The sequence below is a fragment of the Orycteropus afer genome, unplaced genomic scaffold, assembly GCF_000298275.1.
Source record: "Orycteropus afer afer isolate SDZICR_OR568_19922 unplaced genomic scaffold, OryAfe1.0 scaffold00649, whole genome shotgun sequence".
Classification (NCBI taxonomy): Eukaryota; Metazoa; Chordata; class Mammalia; order Tubulidentata; family Orycteropodidae; genus Orycteropus; species Orycteropus afer.
This window is the reverse complement of record NW_006922236.1, coordinates 1,048,708-1,069,192: the sequence shown is the minus strand read 5'-3', so window position 1 is coordinate 1,069,192 and position 20,485 is coordinate 1,048,708. Positions and strand designations below refer to the sequence as shown.

General features: G+C 37.1%; 1 protein-coding gene across 1 annotated transcript in view; it reads right to left on the bottom strand.

Annotated features, from left to right (window-relative positions):
- ARHGAP32 (Rho GTPase activating protein 32) overlaps positions 1-20,485 on the bottom strand; it is a 511,643-nt gene that overhangs the window by 152,833 nt on the left and 338,325 nt on the right. The window contains exons 7-10 of the mRNA XM_042783085.1: positions 20,028-20,165; positions 14,881-14,973; positions 13,726-13,848; positions 11,657-11,734 (exon numbers count right to left, since the gene is read on the bottom strand). Of these exons, the coding sequence (XP_042639019.1) occupies positions 11,657-11,734; positions 13,726-13,848; positions 14,881-14,973; positions 20,028-20,165 (432 nt within the window). The remainder of the gene's footprint in view (positions 1-11,656; positions 11,735-13,725; positions 13,849-14,880; positions 14,974-20,027; positions 20,166-20,485) is intronic.

Sequence of the window (20,485 nt, the reverse complement as noted above, 5' to 3'; positions counted from 1 at the left end):
CATCATGGAGTTGATTACCAGTCTCATCATGGGCAACACTACATCCAGCTGCCCAGCCACTCAACCCAGCCCAGCCAAGTTGACACACTAACTTAACTACCTCAGGGCCATAGTCTTGGGGGTCGTATCACCTTCTATCACACCAGTAACTGTGGCCTATTTTTTAATATGATATAGAGTTTTGTTCCATACTGTTCTCTCATTCTATCCAAGATCTCCTGCACTGATCCTTTCCTTTCTGAGTGTTTGACAGATGTAGCCAGGCACCGTCTAGTTCTTCTGATCTCATGGTCATACAGGCTAAGGTTCTTATGGTCTGGTAGTCCCTTGGACTACCTGTTTCCATGCATCTTTGGTTTCCTTCATTCTTCTTTGCTTAGGATGAGGAGAGACCATTGTTGCATCTAGGTCACTTGCAAGCTTTTAAGACCCCAGTCAGTACTCACCAAAGTAGGATGAACAATAATGTTTTTGTGTAGTATGTTATGCCAATTGAGCTTGATGTGCCTTGCAACCACTGTCCCAAGCCCACAGGTACAACTACTAATTATCTCAGAGTGGTTGGCTGTGGCAAAGAAGTTTTCATAACTTTACCCCTTGTTACCTCTATTATATATTTGGACATTCTTATAAGACATACAAATACACATGTAGAAGTATCATTTGCCAGTCTTATACATATCATGGGAACTCTGGTGGTGTAGTGTCTATGGCGTTTGACTGCTAATCAGAAGGCTGGCAGTGCAAACCCACCAGCCATTCCTCGGAAGGAAGGCTGGACAATCTAACTTCCCAAGGGGGGTTGCTATGAGTCAGATTTGACTCCACGTTAATTTGTTCCACATATATGGTCATGGACAGACCTGATCATTCAGCCTATCTATCCATGTATTTACCTGTAGAATAATGTTTGTTATCACTGATAATGCAGTAGAAAAGGGTTTATCTTTGTTGTCTGTAGCTCTTATGAACCTCCCCGTTTCTTCCTCTTCCTAAGTACCACCGTGTTGGCTACTAAAGGTACATTGCCATTCCCTTCACCCAAATCAATACTTGTCTCTACCTATCTAGCAGTGTTCCTTCCCCTTGCCTCCCATCCCTGGTAACCAACAAAGAAAGCTTCCTTCCATACATAAACATTTCCTTGAGTTTTTACTATACTGAACTAACACAGTATGTATCCTTCTGTGATGGACTTATTTCACTCAGTATAATGTTCTTCAGGTTCATCCACATTATTCACAGAGTCTACATTATTTCTTAGGGTTACATAGTATTCTGTTGTGTGTATGTACCTGTTCCAGTTACCTAGTGCCACTATGACAAGAATATACCACAAATGGGATGACCTTAACAAACTGGAGTTTTTTCTCTTATAGTTTAGAGGCTTTAAGTCCAAGTTCAAAGTGCCAGGTTCTAGGGGCTGGGTGAAAGACCTTCAGCCTTGGGCATCAGCTCTGCCTCCAGCTACCAGCCCATTGAAGCTAGAGGCTATTCTTCACTCAGCTGCTGGCTGCTGAGGTGGCCAAACCCAAGGTTGAGAAGTAAAAACGCACAGTCCTGATGTTACCAAACCACATGGCAGGCCATTAATTCAAGTCTATTTTAAGTTCCCAGGTCGACAGAGCATTGCAGGTTGCTAAACAGCTACACAGCTACATGCAGTGTTCAAGGTGCCATAAGCTAGAGACCATTCCCAAGCCTTCTCCTTATATACAGGAAGCAGACCACATCCCAAAGGCAGCTACTCAGCTGCTTGTGGTAGATCTCACCATGGAGTTGATTGCCAATCTCATCATGGAGAATAACTACCACCAGCTGCCCAGCCACTCAACTAGGCCCAGCCAAGTTGATACACAAACATAACTACCACACTACCATAGTTTGGTTGTCCATTTTTCTGTTGATGGGTACTTAGGGTGTTTCCATCTCTTTATTACTGTGCATAGTGCTGCGATGAACATGGGTTTGCATACATCTGCTCGTGAGCTGGCTTTCATTCTTTAGGACATATATCTAATAACAGGATTGTTGGATCAAACGGCATTTCTAATTTAAATTTTTTAAGGAATCATCATACTTATTTCCACAATGGTTGTATCATTTTACACACCCACTAGGAGCGTATGAGAGTTACAATCTCTCCACATTCTTGCCAGCATATGTTATTATCTGTCATTGAACTTTGCTATTAGTGCTGGGATGAGATGAAATTTCCTTGTTGTTTTGATTTCCATTTCTCTAAGGGCTAATGATGGCGAACATTTCTTCAAGTGTTTGTTGGCTGGCTGAATATCTTCTTTGGTGAAATATCTGTTCATATAATCTGTCCATTTTTAACTGGAATCTTTGTCTTTTTGATGTTGAGGTGTTGAAGTTTTCTATAAATTTTGGAGATAAGTCTCTTGTCAGATATGTCATAGGCAAATACTTTTTCCTAATCTCAGGTTCTCTTGTACTCTTGAAGAAGTCTTTTGATGCACTAAAAATTTAATTTTCAGAAGGTCTCAATCATCTAGTCTATCTTCTATTGTTTGGGCATTTTGGGTTTTGTTCGATAGTCTATTTATGTCACAAATTAGGGCCATTACTTTTGCCCCTATTTTTTCCTTGATGAACTTTATAGTTTTAGGTTTCATATTTAAGTCTCTGATCCATCTGGAGTTAGTTTTTGTTTATGCTGTGAGGTATGAATTTTGTTTCATTTTTCTTCAAATGGATATCCAGTTTTGCCAGCACCATTTATTAAAGAGACTAGCTCTTCCCTCATTTAATGGATTTTGGCAATTTCTCAAAAATCAGCTGACCATAGGTGGATAGATCTGTATCTGGGTTCTCAATTCTATTTCACTGGCTGTGGATCTGTTGTTTTACCAATATTAGGCTATTTTGACTACTGTGGCTGTGTAATAGGTTTTCAGATCTGAGAGTGTGAGACCTCCTACTTTGTTCTTCTTTTTCAGTACAGCTTTGCTTATACAAGGTCTCTTGCCTTTCTATATAAAATTAATGATTGATTTTTCCATATCCTTAAACAATGTTGATGGAATCTAGATTGAGATTGCATTGAATGTATGGAATGCTTTGGGTAGAATTGACATTTTCACGATGTTCAATCTTCCTATCCATGAGCATGGTATGTTCTTCCTTTTATGTAGATTTCTTTTGGTTTCTTGACATAGTGCTATGTCATTTTCTTTGTATGGGTCAAAAGACCCTGGTAAGATTTGCTCTCAAATATCTTTTTGGTAGCTATTATAAATGGTATCTTTTTTTTTTTTTTTTTTTCCTTTTCAGCAATCTCTTTGCTGGTGTAAAGGAATCCTGATTTTTGAGTCTTGTTTCCTGCCACTATGCTAAATCTCTAAACGAGATGCAATACTTTTCTTGCTGAGTTTCTTGGGTTTTCTATGTATATGATTATATCATCTCCAAAAATGGGTAGTTTAACTTCTTCCTTACCAATATGGACACCTTTGATTTCCTTTCTTGCCTTACTGCTCTGGCTAGGACTTCGAATACAATATTCAATGGAAGTGGTTATACAGGGCATTTTTGTCTGGTTGACATTCACAAGGGGAGTAGGTTCAATCTCTCTCGATTGACAATAATGTTGCCTATTGGTACCGTATGTATGCTCTTTTATTATGTTGAAGAATTTCCCTCTATTCCTATTTTTCTGACAGCTTTTTTTTTTTTTTTTTTTTTAAATCAGGAATGGATGCTGGATTTCATCAAATATCTTTTCTTCATGGATCGATATGATCATGTTGTTATTCTCCTTTGTTGCATTTGTGTGATGGATTATGTTGATTGTTTCTCTAATGTTAAACCATCCTTACATACCTAGTATGAAACCCACTTGGTCATGATATACTATTTTTTTTTAAATGTTGTTGGAGTCTGCTGGCTAGGATTTGGTTAAAGATTTATTCATGAGGGATACTGGACTTTAGTTTTCCTTTTTAGGGATGTCTTTGCCTGGTTTTGGTATCAAGGTTATACTTGCTTTATAAAATGAATTTAGGAGAATTCCATACTTTTCTGTGTTCTGGAATAGTTTGAGTAGGATTGTTGTCAGTTCTTCTCTGAACGTTTGGTAGAATTCTCCAGTGAAACCATCTAGGCCAAGGCTTTTTTGTTGGTAATTTTTTATTGACTTGTTTAATTTCTTCTTTTTTATGAGTCTTTTCAAATTTTGCACCTCAGTCTGTGTTAGTTTAGGTAAATAATATGTTTCTAGAAATCTGTCCATTTCTTCTGGATTTTCACATTTGCTGAGGTACATTTCTTCATAGTACCCTGATACTATTTTGATTGATTTCATTGTGACTTCACCTAGTTCGTTTCTTATTCATGTTATTTCTATTTTCTCCCTCTTTTCATTTGTTAAATTTGCCAATGGTTTATCAATTTTATTAATCTTTTCAAAGAAGCAACTTCTAGTCTTGTTGATTTTTTTCTACTTTCTACTTTTTGTTTGCCTTATTTCTGCTCAAATCTTTATTATTTCTTTTCTGTGGTAATTGTAGGCTTTTTTTGCTACTCTTACTCAAAATGTTGGGTTAAGGAATTGATTTTGGATTTTTCTTCTTTTTTATGTGAGCATTTATTGCTATATCTTGCCTTCTGATCACTGCTTTACATGTGTCTCAGATTTTGGTATGTTGCGTTTTCACTCTAGTTTCATCCAAGGATATTTTAATTTCATTTTTTTATTTAATCTATTACTCAGTTGTTTTAAAGGATGGTGTCATTCAGTTTCCATGTGTTTGCTCTTTTTCCATTGATTTCTAATTTTATAGTATTGTGATCTGAGAAGATGCTTTGTAGTATTTCAATGTTCAATCTACTTCTGTAGTGATACCACCACAGAAACCCAAGGAGAGGTCACTATGAGTCGGATCCAACTCGACGGCAGTGCGTCGTATCATCCTCTAATCACCTTCTCTTCCCAGGCACACTCCAGCACAATATAAACAGATATGCCTATCTCTCTGAGATCAGAGACTAATCAAGATGAAAAATACTGTTCTTATAAACACAATTTTTTAATATGAATTACAAATTTAAAAAACTTGCTTTTATTTTAAATAATTTATTTAGGCAATGAACGATTTTTAATCTACTTTTAGGCTAGCTAATTTAGATTAACTTTTAAAAGCATTAGTTTGTTTAGGCAATACACTAATTTTATTTGAGTCTAAACTACCTCATACAGAGTCAGTCCTCAAAAATATTTGTTACACAAATGAAGAAAACCAAAATAAATAAATAAAAATTTAAAAAATCCACTGCCATTGAGGTGATTCCAACTCATAGTGACCATACAGAACAGAGTAGAACTGCCCCCATAAGGTTTCCAAGGCTGTTAAGTCTTTATGGAAGCATACTGCTTCATCTTTCTCCCATGGACTGGCTAGTGTGTTTGAACAACCAACATCTTGGTTAGCAGCTGCAGCCTTTTAAAATTTTTACAATCTTAGAATTAAAGTATTGAGAAAGACCCATATTACCATATACAGAACCCTTTGATTTTAAGAAGAAACTGAAGTCCAAAGAAAGTAAAATGAGTTGTTGTTGTTGTTGTTAAGTGCCGTCGAGTCATTTCCGACTCATAGCGACCCCATGCACAGCAGAACGAAACACTGCCCGATCCCGTACCAGCCCCACAATCCATGCTATACTTGAGCCCATCATCGCAGCCACCATGTCAATCCATCTCGTTGAAGGCCTCCCCCTCTTTTGTCGACCCTCCACCCTACCAAGCATGACATCCTTCTCCAGGGAATGGTCCCTTCTTACAACATGACCAAAATAGATGAGATGAAGTCTGGCCATTCTTGCTTCCAAGGAGCATTCTGGCTGCACTTCCTCCAGGACAGATCTGTTAGTTCTTTTAGCAGTCTACGGTACTTTCAGCATTCTTCACCAGCACCACAACTCAAAAGCATCAATTCTTCTTCGGTCTTCTTTATTCATTGTCCAGCTCTCACATGCATACCAGGCGATTGGAAATATCATGGCTTGTGTCAGGCGCACCTTAGTCCTCAAGGAGGTATCCTTGCTCCTCAGCACTTGATACAGTTCCTTCGCAGTTGACTTTCCCAAAGCTACATATCGTCTAATGTCCTGACTGCTGCTTCCGTTGGCATCGATTGTAGAACCAAGCAATGTGAATTCCTTGACAACCTCACTGTTCTCTCCATTTATTGTGATGCTGCTCATTGGTCCAGTTGTGAGGATTTTTGTTTTCTTTATATTGAGACGTAATCCATACTGCAGACTGTATTCTTCATCAGTAGGTGCCTTAAGTCATCCTCACTTTCAGCAAGCAAAGTTGTATCGTCTGCATATCTCAGGTTGTTAATGATTCTTCTGTTTATTTTTTTTATCCTCTTTGAGATCCTTAAGGCTGTAGCTCATCTCTATTAATATGTAGAACTGACACTTTAATTGAGAAATAGAAAACACAAGAGTTCTATTTAGTATTATATTTAATCAAAAGAACCTATTATTCATATCAGATGTTCTGCCGCTCTGACAAGAAATATACCACAAATGAGATGACCTCAACAAACAAGAGTTTATTCTCTTATAGTTTGGAGGCTTTAAGTCCAAGTTCAAAATGCCAGGCTCTAGGGGCTGAGTGAAAGCCTCTGAACCTTGGGGTCCAGCTCTGCCTCTTGCTCCTGGCCCACTGGACCTAGAGGCATTTCTACACTCAGACAGCGGCTGTTGATGCTGACAAACCCAAGGTTGACAAGTAAAAAGGCACAGTCCCGATGTTACCAAATCACACAGCAGGTCATTAATTCAAGTTCATTGTAAGTCCCAAGGTCAGCAGCGCATCACAGGCTGCTGAACAATGACATGGCTACACGCAGGGTCCAAGTGTGCCATAAGCTAGGGACTATTCCCAAAGCTGCTGCTTATATACAGGAAGCAGACCACATCCCAGAGGCAGCTACCCAGCTGCTTGTGGTAGATCCCACCATGGAGGTGACTGCCAGTCTCATCATGGGGAATAACTACCACCAGCTGCCCAGCCACTCAACCAGCACCAGCAAAGTTGACACACAAACATAACTACCACAGAACATAAGAAGATCAGAATACAGGTGAAGGATACCAACAGAACAAACAAGGAAATTTAAGAGGTAATATGGATTTTATTTTTCTGGTCTTAATCTTATCTTCAAATTAAAATTCTTTTAAACAAAACACTGAATGCACCAGCAATAGAAAACAAAACAGATAAATGGGACTTCATAAAATTAAATACTTATGTTCATCAAAAGACTTTACCAAAAGAGTAAAGGGAAAACCTACAGACTGTGAAAAAAGATCTTTGGAATGATATAACCAGTAAGGGTCTAATATCTCAAATTTAGAGAAAACTTCTCCAACTTAACAAAGAAAACACACACACACATACACACACACACAAACTGGGCAAAGGACATGAACAAGCAGTACACAAAAGAGAATATTCAAATGGCCAACAGACACATGAAAAGATGCTCGATGTCATTAGCCATTACAAAAGTGCAGCTAAGAACCACAATGAGATACTATTATACTCCCACTAGGACACCCAAGATAAAAGGAAAATAACAAGATTTGGAGGGAATGTGAAGAAATCAAAACCCTCATCCATTGCTGGTGAGAATGTAAAATGATACAGTCATTTTGGAAAACATTCTAGCAGTTCCTCAAAAAACAAGATCTAAAGCTCATCTATGATTCAGCAATTCTACTCCTATGTATATACGTTGTTGTTGTTGTTGTTGTTGCTGTTGTTATGTGCCGTTGAGTCAGACCCGACTCATGGCTACCCCTCCTTGGGTTTCCGAGGCAGTATTACTACGGAAGTAGACTGCCCCATCCTCCTTTTATGAGAAGTGGCTGGTGGGTTTGAACCACCAGCCTTCTGGTTAGCAGTCAAGTGCCTTAGCCACTACACTACCAGAGCTCCCAAATATACCCTACGGATCTAATAAACAGACATACACACTCTAGGTTCACTGCAGCACTATTCACAATACAAAAAAGAAGGAAACACCCTAAGTGCCTATCAACAGAGGAATGGATAAGTAAAATGTGCTACACAGATACAATGGAATAATATTCAGTGATAAAGACAAATGAGTACCTCCCCGCCAAAGAAGCAGGGAGGCCACATCTTCTGGTCTCCTCTAACCCCACAAGAGGAAGACAGAATCACTATCAGCAGCCCAAGGTCTATTCCTGTAAGGCCAGACATGCCACCTTCCTCCAGCCCTTTCATCAACCCTGACACCAATCTTTCCTCGCGCAGCACCCACCATCCCTCTGCTGGGTTCGATAATTCGCTGCAGTGGCCACATAGAACTCATGGATTATGGGGTTTATTAGGGAAGCACCAGGCTACAACTCAAGTTCAGGAACAAGCTCAGTCTCTCAGCCCACTGTCTCTCAGCTGACAGTCTCTCTCACTCTCTCTCCCAGCAGTGTGTTACCTCTCAGGAGCACATTTCTCTCAGCAGCACATCTTTCTCAGCCAGCAGTCAGAGAGACTTCTTCAGCCTCTAGGAGGGCTCCTTTTGAGCCTGGCAGAGTGGTCAAACTAACCAACCATAACATCAGAATTCTAAGCACTTGAGAGAGAGCAGGAATCTCCCAGAACACTGCTTTGTGCCACTCTCAACAGACATACCCCAGATGGGTAACTCTAACAATCAGGAACTCCTCACTTGCTCATGGCAAATCCCACCAAGGAGTTTACAAAGACTTATGGCTAGAAAAGCCATACCAGATAATTTACTACACTGCACTGACACATCTTGGAACATGGATGAACCTTGAGGATATTATCTTGAATGGAGTAAGCCAATCACAACTCTGGTAGCCTAAGGCACTTGACTGCTAACCAGAAGGTTGGCAGTTCAAACCCACCAGTCACTCCTTGGAAGGAAGGTTGGGCAATCTACTTCCACAGTGATACCTCCTCAGAAACCCAAGGAGCGGTCACAATGAGTCAGGTCCAACTCTACAGCACATAACAACAACAATACTTTTATTAAATAGCATTAACACTGTATTTTTACACAAATAACATATGCATTATGTTTTTTTTGCAAACCACCCAACCCTCTCACTTGTTAATTTCCTATGCACTATATCAATGTTTCTTGGAAGGAAGGCTGGGCATTCCTACATAGTGATACTGCCTCGGAAACCCAAGGATGGGTCACTATGAGTCGGGGTCAACTTGATGGCAAACAACAACAACAACATATCGATGTTTGGTAGTTAAATTGGTATGTCAACTTGGCTGGTCCCCATGATGAGACTGGCAATCAATTCCATGGTAGGATCTACCATAAGCAGCTGAGTAGCTGCCTTTGGGATGTGGTCTGCTCCTTGTATATGTAGAAGCCTTGGGGATAGTCTCTAGCTTATGGCACACTTGGACCCTGCAAGTAGCCATGTTGTTGTTCAGCAGCCTGCCAAGCTCTGCTGACCTGGGACTTACAATGGATTTAAATTAATGGCCTGCCATGTGGTTTGCTAACATCAAGACTGTGCCTTTTTACTTGTCAACCTTGGGTTTGTCAGCCTCAGCAGCCAGCAGCTCTCTGAGTGAAGAAATGCCTCTAGCTCCAGCGGGCCGGGAGCAGGAAGCAGAGCTAGACCCCAAGGTTGAGGGGCTTTCACCCAGACCCTAGAGCCTGGCACTTTGAACTTGGACTTAAAGCCTCCAAACTGTAGAGAATAAACTCCTGTTTGTTAAGGCCATCCCATTTATGGTATATTCCTGTCAGAGTGGCACTAGATAACCAGAATAGAATGTTGCATGCAATTGTGTGTTATTTATGTGGGTGTGTTATTTGTGAAAAGTAGAGTAGCAAATATATATAAGGATGAATGGGAGAATGCTAGGTTGTGTATGGTTTTGCCACAATAACCACCACCAAAAAGAGCTGGGCAGAGGGGATACATGCTGATAGTTAGATACATACAATCACCTCATGGGATTAGTTCTTTTGGTTTGGAGGCTTAGGATCATGGTCTTGTGAGACAAACCAGTCAACTGGCGTGACATAGTTCTTAAAATTTGTATTCTACCTCCCAGTATGATGAGTTGGTCTGGGATTTTAAAAGCTTAGGAGTGACCATCTAAGATACAACTATTGGTTTTTAATCACCTGGAACACAAGAGAAAGAAGGAAACACAAGAATCAGAAGGAGCTAGACTACAGGACTAATTGTCTGCATGAACCAGTGCCTCCTCCACCTAGAGCCCACCAGCTACCACTATTGAACATTCTGATCAGGAACATAATAGAGAAATTCTGATAAAAAAGAAGAAAAACAAGGAACAGAACTTCAAATTTTTAAAGAATCCAGACTTATTGAACCAACTGAGTGTAGAAGAGTACCCAAGACAATGGCCTTGAGTTGCTCTTCAAATCGTAAATTCAATCTATCCTCTGAAGTGATCTTTGAAAAAAAAAATCTATATAAGAGCAAAAGGTCAATAGTTATTTTAAAGGTTAGATGAGAAGGTTAGGGCTGCAGGGAGATTTAACTAAATGGTAGTGAAAAAAAACAGCAATAATGAGAATATTGAGACAATGTGAAGAATTTAGCCAATGTCACTTGTCACTATGTATAGAAATGGTGGACTGGGAGCAGGTTTTAGGTACATATTTGCATAGATTTGGGGAAAGGAGATATTTACTCTGTGTATTTTTACCAAAAAGGAAATTAAAATAAAAAAAAAGAAGAAGAAAAATTCTATAGACATGTTTATAACAGAAAAGTAGATAAAAATTAATTTGTAAAATAAAAAAAATTATTTAAATTTTAAAAATAACATATATTGAGGAAAAAAATGCCACAGGCTCTGTTCCAAGTACTTTACATATTTTATCCTCACACAGTTAATCTTCATGATAACCTTATGCAAATTATAGTCTTATGAATACCATTTTACAAATGGGGAAATTGAGGCACAGAGAAGTTAAGTAACTTGTTCAAGAAAACACAGGATTACAACACAGGCAACCTGTCACCAGAGCTCAAGGTCTTAACCACCTTGATAAACTGTTTTAAATGTTATTATTTTTTTTAATAAAATACATTAACTTCTTAAAATAAAATACATTAGGTGTGGAGAAGTCCCAATATTTAGTTTTTATTTAAGATATAAGGAGCCCTGGTGGTACAATGGTTAAACATTTGGCTGCTAACAAAAAGGTTGGAGATTTGAACACATCAGTGGCTACTCAGTGTATCTGGCCCCATAAATATTATAGGCTTGGCAACCCTACAAGGCAGTTCTACTCTATCATTTATGGTCAATATATGTTAGAAATGACTCAACAGCATATAATAACATTTAATATGTAGTTAAAGCTCAAGATACTTATGTAATAGCTATTAACATACTTTGGCTACATTACTGTCTAGAAATGGAGAGAAAAGTATCCACCACAATAATTAGAAAAAGGAACTCAAATCCATCATCATCATCATCTTTATTTTTCTATTACTGCAGACAATTCTGATAACAAACTCTGTTTCCTATGTGAGTTAGAAATATTAAGCATAAATAAATAAATAAAAACTGTTCTTGGGATTTCTCCACACCTAATTCTTTGTTGCTTACCTGAAATCCATGCTTGCCTCTCCACCATGTGCTTAATACTTTAGGGGGCATGTCAATAACAGAAACAATGTCTCCCACCTAGGAAAAACAAAAATTTAAATAAAATGTTTTAAGATATATTTTAAACCAATTGTTGTTTAGAATTTAAATGAAAACTCTACAAAAGGGTAAAGTACTCGCTTATTTTCTGGCTAACATCTGGAAAAACATACTACCTCTTTCTTTAAAGAATTCAATAATCTTACCATGTTCTTAAGGTAGGGTCTACAAAGTGTTAAGCAGCACAAAGACTTTGACCCAATTAACACATGCAGCAACTTCAGAAACTCAGATTTAAAAAAAACATTTTTGAATAATAGGTATTATAGCATCATCAGTTCTATTAAGTACTCTTACTGCTGGTAATATAAAATTCTCTTATAAAGAACAGTTTTAAGTATTTATGTTCAGGGAAAAAATGACAATTTACATTAATACTACATTTAGTGAATACAGTTTAAATACCTGCATTTAGACAAGGGACAATTTCTATTAATACTACATTTAATGTGTGCTTACCATATGCCAAGCACTGTGCTGAGCATTTGACATATCTTGTTTAATCATATAGGAAAAGGCTTAAAATGTCTAAAATTTGGGGTTATTCTTAGTAAGTGCAAAACTTCATGACTACTGAGCTCTGGTGATGTAGTGGTTAAGGCATATGGCTGTTAACCAAAAGGTCAGTGGCTGGAATCTGCCAGCTGCTCCACAGAAGAAAAATGAGGCAGTCTGCTTCTATAAAGATTTACAGCTTTGGAAACCCAAGGTGGGTCAGTATGAGTTGGAATTGAATCAATGGCAGGGAGTTTGTTTTTTAGTTTCTACTTCTTTCAGGAGACCTGGTGATGCAGTGGTTAAAGTCCTTAGCTGCTAACTGGAAAGTTGGCGGTTCAGACTCATTAGCTGCTTTACAAGAGAAAGATGTGGCAGTCTGCTTCAGTAAAGATTTACAGTCTTGGAACATATATAGGGCAGTTCCACTCTGTCATCTAGGGTTGCTATGAGTTGGAATCAACTCAATAGCAGTGGGTTTCATATTCCTTTCAACTGATGGTACAATATGATATTCTCACTAAATAGCTTACTTACTTTCTTCGCTGTAAAAGACAACTGATTAAGTTTATATGAACTTGTAAAAAGTCATAAATATAAGAATTATAGTAACAGTTTCTAATAATATATTACATGAAATTATTCTTCAACTTGAATAAGTGATACTATCTATGATAAAACTTAATTGAGTTACATTACTAATGCATGCTCTGTTCCTTTAGGAATTTTTCTTTGTTTATTCACAACTGGTTTTTCAAGTGTTAAATAAGCCATCTTCAGAAAGCCCCATTTGCTGAGACATGAGACTGTATACACAATCTAAAAGTTTAGTTTGAGAACAGTTCAAATTTCTATAAAGTAACAATTTTAAACTGTTCTTTCATAAGCTGAGTGACTGTGAGCATTTCCTTTGTCTCTCACCAGTCAATATTTATTTTTAGAAGCAGAATTTTAATTCCTCTCCTTTTGCATCTGAAAGCAATAAATGTTCATTTCACCATTCATCTGTCCTTTTGTTCAATTTTTCAACAAACATTGAGAAATAAGTATCATTGGATATAACACAAAGACAAAAACCTCCTATCTATTGCTCAAGATGATTACTGTTCATTTGGAGATAAACAGAATAATTATGATTAAATAAGTAATATGTCAGAGATAGGCTATGGAAACGCCTCAAAATGACATTTCACCCAAGCTTTTTTTTTTTTGGTTACATATTTGTACAGTTTTTGTGGGGGGGAGACCAAAGATGATTTCCCAGAAAAAATGAGAAGCATAGGCTGAGTTTTCCAGGATAAGCATAGTTTTTAAACAAATTTAGAGGGCATTCCAAGCTGAATGATAATGGAAGTAGAGAAAAGCCTAGAGAACAAGCTTCATTTTAATTAAGAAATGACTAAAACAATTAAAGATGAGAGTGGCAAGAGAGCAAGGACCATGTGACAAGTAATACTCTTTAGTTATTTACCTACCTCTAAGGTTAGTTCATCAGGGGCCCGAGCAGTATACCTCTTTATAACATGGGCGGCACCAACAGCAGGTGTGTTTATAGAGGATTCCTCATGAACTAGAAGGTGATTCCCCTTATTATCAATCTGCAACAAAGAAAATGCACTATGGGATGCTTAACAACATGGGACTGATGATTTTTTTGGATAATTTATAAAACTTCAAGTTTATTTAGACAGCCACTGACCCAAAGAGGCTTAAAAAAAGAAAAGAAACAGTGAGTACATAATATACGCCAGTCATTGTGCAATGCAACTATATGATTTTATTTAATCCTCATAATTCTAAAATGCAACTAGTATCACCCTTATTATTGTTTAAAGGTGAAGTTGCTAAAGCTAAAAGAGGTTATATAATTTACGAGACATTAAATAATCTGTCTAAGATTACATAGCTAATAATGGATGAATCAAGATCTCAATTCGAATTGGCCTGGTTCTAAATTCTACATTCTTTCTACTTTTCATTCTGCCTTTCCAATTTGCACTGGAGAGAGAAAAGTAAATAATTAAGATAATACACATATGCAAATTAATAATAAATATCTACCATATTTACTGAAGGAGCCCTGATAGTGCAATGGTTAAGCACCAGGTTGCCAACTGAAAGGCTGGCAGCTTGAATTCATCAGCCACTCCATGGGAGAAAGATGTGGCAGTCTGCTTATATAAAAGACACAACCTTGAAAATCCTATAGGGGCTGTCTTATAGGGTTTGTTTTTGGTTATAGTTACTGATTCACCATGTTTTACTCAAGACTTGTTTCTACATTAGACTTCTTTAAGAGGTTAATTATCATTTGTCCATAAATGACTGAAAAATACTTTCAATTACTAAGTCAACTGAAAATATATGGGATGCTTTAATTAAATATGTTTATTATATAATAAACATGAAAGATAATAGATATTAACTGAGATTCATAACATATATGCAAATTAGTTTTCTTGGATATCTTTGAGACAAAAATTACTTCACATATGACATAGCTATCCATTATTACTCTGATTCCTGAAACTTAATAGCTATCGAAAATTCCTCCTACATTAAATTCCAAATTAAATTGCTTCAGTAAATAAATTCATAATAAACTTTATTAACAGGGAACTAGGTCATACCTCCATCCAAGTAAGGGCAGGTCCACAATTGATCTTATTGCCAGCAATAGTTGAAAGACGTGCCAGGTAAGCCATAAGCATCTGAGTTACTGACTAAAAAGAAAGAGAAAGAATTAATGGTAATTTAAAGTACTTAGTTTCCTTACAGATTAACTGGTATAAATTGATAGTTTTTTTATTATTTGGGAGGGTGATAGTGTAGAGTGATAGAGTATTCTTCACAGAAGCATAACATTTCTCTGAACTGAAACTATGGGGAATTTACATGGTACTTCAATGTTGTCTCACACAGATCTTTACTATTAATGCCTTATTAGTTAGGATCATAATAGCCTAAAGATTCTAACCTTGTTGCTGTCTCTTTCCATTTTCCTATAGAAAATGTAAAAAGATAGTTATAGCAGATACATATTTGTTTTTTTCTGCCTTGCTTCCCTGAAACCGTTTTTTCCAGGACCTGCCATAATCTTCTATTCATATGGCTATAGCAGTTGTCAAATTCATACACATGATACTACACCATGGGCACCATGGGTCCATGTGACCAAATAAGAGTAAATGTAGAACAATCCAAGCGTCCATCAGGAGATGAATGGATAAACAAAATATGGCATATATGTACATGGAGTATTCCACCATAAAAAAGAATGAAGTCCTGATATATGTTACAACATGAACAGACCTTAATTAATGCTAAGTAAAATAAACCAGATACAAAAGAACAAAGACTGCATGATTGCACTGATATGAAATATCTAGATAGACAGTATCAAGTGGTTACCATGGTCTAGGGAGAAGAGGAAATGAGAATTATTATTTAATGAGTACAGACTTTCTGTTTTGGGTGGGTGGTGTGACAAAAATTTTTAGAAACAAATACATCTATTCCTCACTTATCAACTTTCTCATTATCTGCCATTCTGCATTTATGACAACAGTAAAAAATGTGCTATCCAACCATTTTAAGCATTAATGATATTATGACATACATATGACAGTAACAAATGCTGAGGCGAAAGTAACGTTGGCTGTGATGGTTAAGGTTATATACTAACTTAGCTACACCATGATTCTTAGTGGCTTGGCAGTTATGTAATGATGTAGCCATCATCCATTTTTGCATACTGCTGATTTTTGCATAATGACTTGGTCTCTGTAACTTAGCCATGTTAGTAAGTGAGGAGTGAGTAAAGTGATAATGGTTGTACAACACTGATTGTGATTAAGGCCAGTGGATTGTACACTTAAAAATGATTAAAATGGCAAATTTTCTGTTATGTGTATGTTACCACAATTAAAAGAAAACTAAAAAATAGTTAATTCAGGAATTAGGAATTATACTACAAACTCCAGATCAATCTGGCTGCTCTCTTAAAAGGCAGAGATAGAAACTTGGGACCTATTGATAGTGGCCATGTTCTAAGACAATCTGAAAGAAAAAAATGAAACATATAGGCAGATATGGAAAATGGAAAGAGAGAGACCCTCCACATTTTCTATCATACAAAAGAATCTGTGCTCTTAAGACATTCCTAAGACCCTGTGGCAGTGGCAGTTTTTGACTGACATCTCTACTTTGCCCTACCCACTTAACTGCCTTGGAATCAATTAAAGATTGGAAATTATTTCCCTTCAGAACTTGGAAAATACCCCTGCACTATGTTTATTTATCCATTGAGGCTGATGAAGAGACTAATACCAATAAAGTTTTTGATCCTTTACAAATATCTGCTTTTGTTTCCACAAACTTTTAGAATTTTCTCTTTAAGTTTTGGCATTCTGGTATTTCCCTACAAGTTTTTAATGTCTGTGAGTCTTTTTGGAAAAATGTTAGCATTTAAAGAAACATGGTTTTCTTCTTTTCTAGGGAAATTTTTAACAATTATTTTTTAATTATTTCCTTCCATTTCCTCTCTGTGCCAAGAACACCTATGAGAGGGAATTAGGAACTTTTGGATCTACTGTCAATGATTCTCAACTATTCTCTCACAATATTTAATCTTTTTTCTACTTGGGGGGTGGCTGTATTCTTATTAAAAAAAAGGGCTCTGGTGGTGCAGTGCCTTACGTATTTGACTGCAGACCAGAAGGTTGACAGTTCAAGCCCACCAGCTGCTCTGCAGAAGAAAGATAAGGCAATCTGTTTCCATAAAGATTTACATTGTGGAAACTCAACTGGGGTCACTATGAGTTGGAATCAACTTGATGGCAGCAGGTTTGGTTTTGGATTCTTATAAAAGGATCTCTGGTGGCCCAGTAGTTAAGTGCTTGGATACTAATCAAAAAGAGGTCAGGAGCTCTTCCATGGGACAAAGATGTGTCAGTCTGCTTCTGAAAGATTTACAGCCTTAGACTAGTAGCAAAATTCAACAAGACAGAAAATAACAAATGCTGTTGAGGATGTGGAGCAATTGGGACTCTCCTACACTGCTGGTGGGACTATAAAGTGATACAACCACTGTGGAAAGCATTGTGGCGATTCCTTAAAATGTTGGAATTAGAATTACCATTTGACCCAGTCATTCCATTACTAGGAAGTGAAAGCCAAGACAAGAACAGATATATGAACACACATATTCACTGCAGCACTATTTACAATAGCCAAAAGATAGAAACAATCTAGGGGCTCATCAGAAGAATGGATAAACAGACTGTGGTACATACACACCATGGAATACCATGCAACCCTAAAGAATAATGCAAAATTAGCAAAAAACTGTATAACATGGATGAACTTGGAAGACATTATGCTGAATGAAATAAGTCAATCACAGAAGGACAAATATTGTATTAGTCCATTATTGTACAAAGTCAAGGAAAGGTTTATATATGGAAAGTAATTTTCTTTGCTGGTTATCAGGGGTGGGAGGAGAGGGGAGGGAACACTGTTAGACAGGTAGAGACAAGTACTGATTTGGGTGAAGAGACGGGCAATGTACCAAATGTGAGTGATCAACACAGTGGTACTGAGGAAGAGGAAGACATAGACAGGTACATGGAAGGTACAGACAACAAAGATGAACCCTTTTGGATATACAGTACTGGGTTGTCAGGGAAGGCAAACATGGATATATGGGTGGACAGGACAAACTATTAGGTTATATCTATGCAGGGGGGAATGTGCCCAAGACCATGTATAGGGTTGGCAAAAAATGTTTATGCAAGTGTATTTGTATGTTCTGTAAGAATTCCCAGGTATATAGTAGAACTGACAAGGGACAAGGTTGTAGACACTTCTTGGACACTGCCAGTTACCCAGAGGGAGTTAGAAGTTGGACAAGTGGGCTCAGGACCATAGTCACAGGGAACATCAAGCTCAATTGGCATAACATACTACACAAAAAATATTGTTCCACATTTTACTTTGGTGAGTACTTACTGGGATTTTTAAAGCTTGCAAGCAGCTATCTACATGCAAAGATGGTTCTCTCCTCATCCACAGAAAAGAATGAAGAAAACCAAAGACACATGGAAACAATCAGTCCAAGTGACTAGTACACCATGCGATTCTCAGCCTATAGGACAATGAGATCAGAAGAACTAGATGGTGCCTGGCTATCAATGTCAATTACTTGGAGGGAGATCTTTGTTGGAAATCCTGGACAGAATGGAAAAATAATGTGAAATAAAACTCACAATCATTTAAAGGGGGGGGGGGGCAGGTTTGTTGATCTGATAGAGCCTGATGGAACCATTGAGGCTATGTCCCCTAGTTGCCCTTTGGGTTTGGATTTGAACCCACTTCTGTGGCTTCCAGCCAAATAGACAGGTATGTGAGCTGAATATTTACATTAGGTTGATACACTCCTTGGAGAGCTCAATCATGGGAGAATAAGAGGGCTATGTCTGCACAGGGAGACAGCTCAGGGAGCAGGAGTGAATGGGAGGGAAGGACACAGGGAAGAGGTAACTATGGGAAGGAAGGAGGAGGGGAGCTGTTACAATGTGGGAGATTGCAGTCAATGTCATGAGACAAAATGTATGTGAGCTGTTAAATGGAAAGTGAATTTGCTCTGTAGACTTTCACTCAAATAACAATAAAAATAAAAAAAATAAAAAAATAAAAAAAAAGATGTACAGCCTTGGAAACCCTATGGGGTAGTTCTACTTTGTCCTATGGGGACTATGAGTCAGAATTGACTTGATGGCAACGAGTTTGGTTTGGTTTTGGGATTCTTGTAAATGCTTAGCTTAATATTCTACTTCCTAATCCTGGCTTAAATTGTGTATATTTCAAATGCAGTCCAGCTGTTCAGGTTTATTAGTATTAAAATTATCTTAATGAAAGTAATCATATTTTCATTTCCAAGATTGCTGATTATTTCAGTCGTATAAAAAGTATTTCATTTTCATGAAAGTGACAGCCTCATTTTCACTCTGACTATAGTAATTATGTTTCTGAAGGCCTTCTGTTTGCTCTACTATTTTCTCAGTTATTTTGTTCATTGAGTTTGCTGTCTCCCATTCTCATTATGGATTGTATTGAATTATTTAGCATTTTTGGTTGTGCATTCATTTTTTTGTTTAAATTCTTGTTTTCTGCAATCATCCTCTTACCAATTTTCTGCAGTCATCCTCTTATACATGGTTTTAGGCTTGTTTTTCTCTCCCCTGTAAATTTTACCCCATTTACTTTCAAAGATTCTTCACAATTTTTTATTTCCTGATAGGACTTTGTTTTCTGGTGCTATAAAGCATTTTTTCTCTTGTAATCATTTTGAAAACTTTATTTTCATTTAGAAAGTTTTGACAAGAGTGGTGGTAGGTGCATAGACTCAGCCTGCCTTCATAAACTAATAAAAGTATTGTTATTTTAATAAGTGTTTGTTTATTAATGAAGCAAACATATTTCCACATTTCTGTTTCCACATTTATTAAACTCTTTGCAGAACACTTTGCATATATATGTTCCTTGTTAATATATTTTAGTACGAAGTCATTTTTTTTTCTGTATAAAATTATAGACTGAACCTACTTTGATTCTAAATACCTAACATGGCATTACTAATATTCACTTATGAAACAGTTATGTAATCCTAGAAATCATCCTGTTCATAGTGTCCAATATAGACTGTTATTTTAGAATAAAGAAAAAATTTCCTGCCAATTCTCAGAGTAATTAATTGTGAAAAATACTAGATACTTACCTCTGGACTATCCTTCAAAGCATCTGAACGAGGAAGCTCTGAGAGCTGGGAGAACCGTCTGTCATATATGCATAAATGAAGATGTTTATCAAGTACCCGAAAATCTTCATAACTTCGTTTAACAATCCAACTTTTGCCCTATGAACAAGTAAAAAACACTCCAATTATTCATCTCTATTGGAAAATGTTTATGAATTGGAAATGTTTATGAATAATTTCTATAATGGTACTTTATTCATGAGGTTTCATATTTTCTAATGAGAAACTTCCATTAACTTCATAGTAAACAGCTATACAAGAAAACACACTAGACAGTTACATTATATTAAACTGTCAATAATGGACAATAAGAACTGTCCAGTTCCTGCAAGATGGCGGACTAGGCAGAAGGACGGCACAGACCCTCTTCAACAATGATAAGGAAAACCAATTAACACAGACACAGAAGATAATCTTGG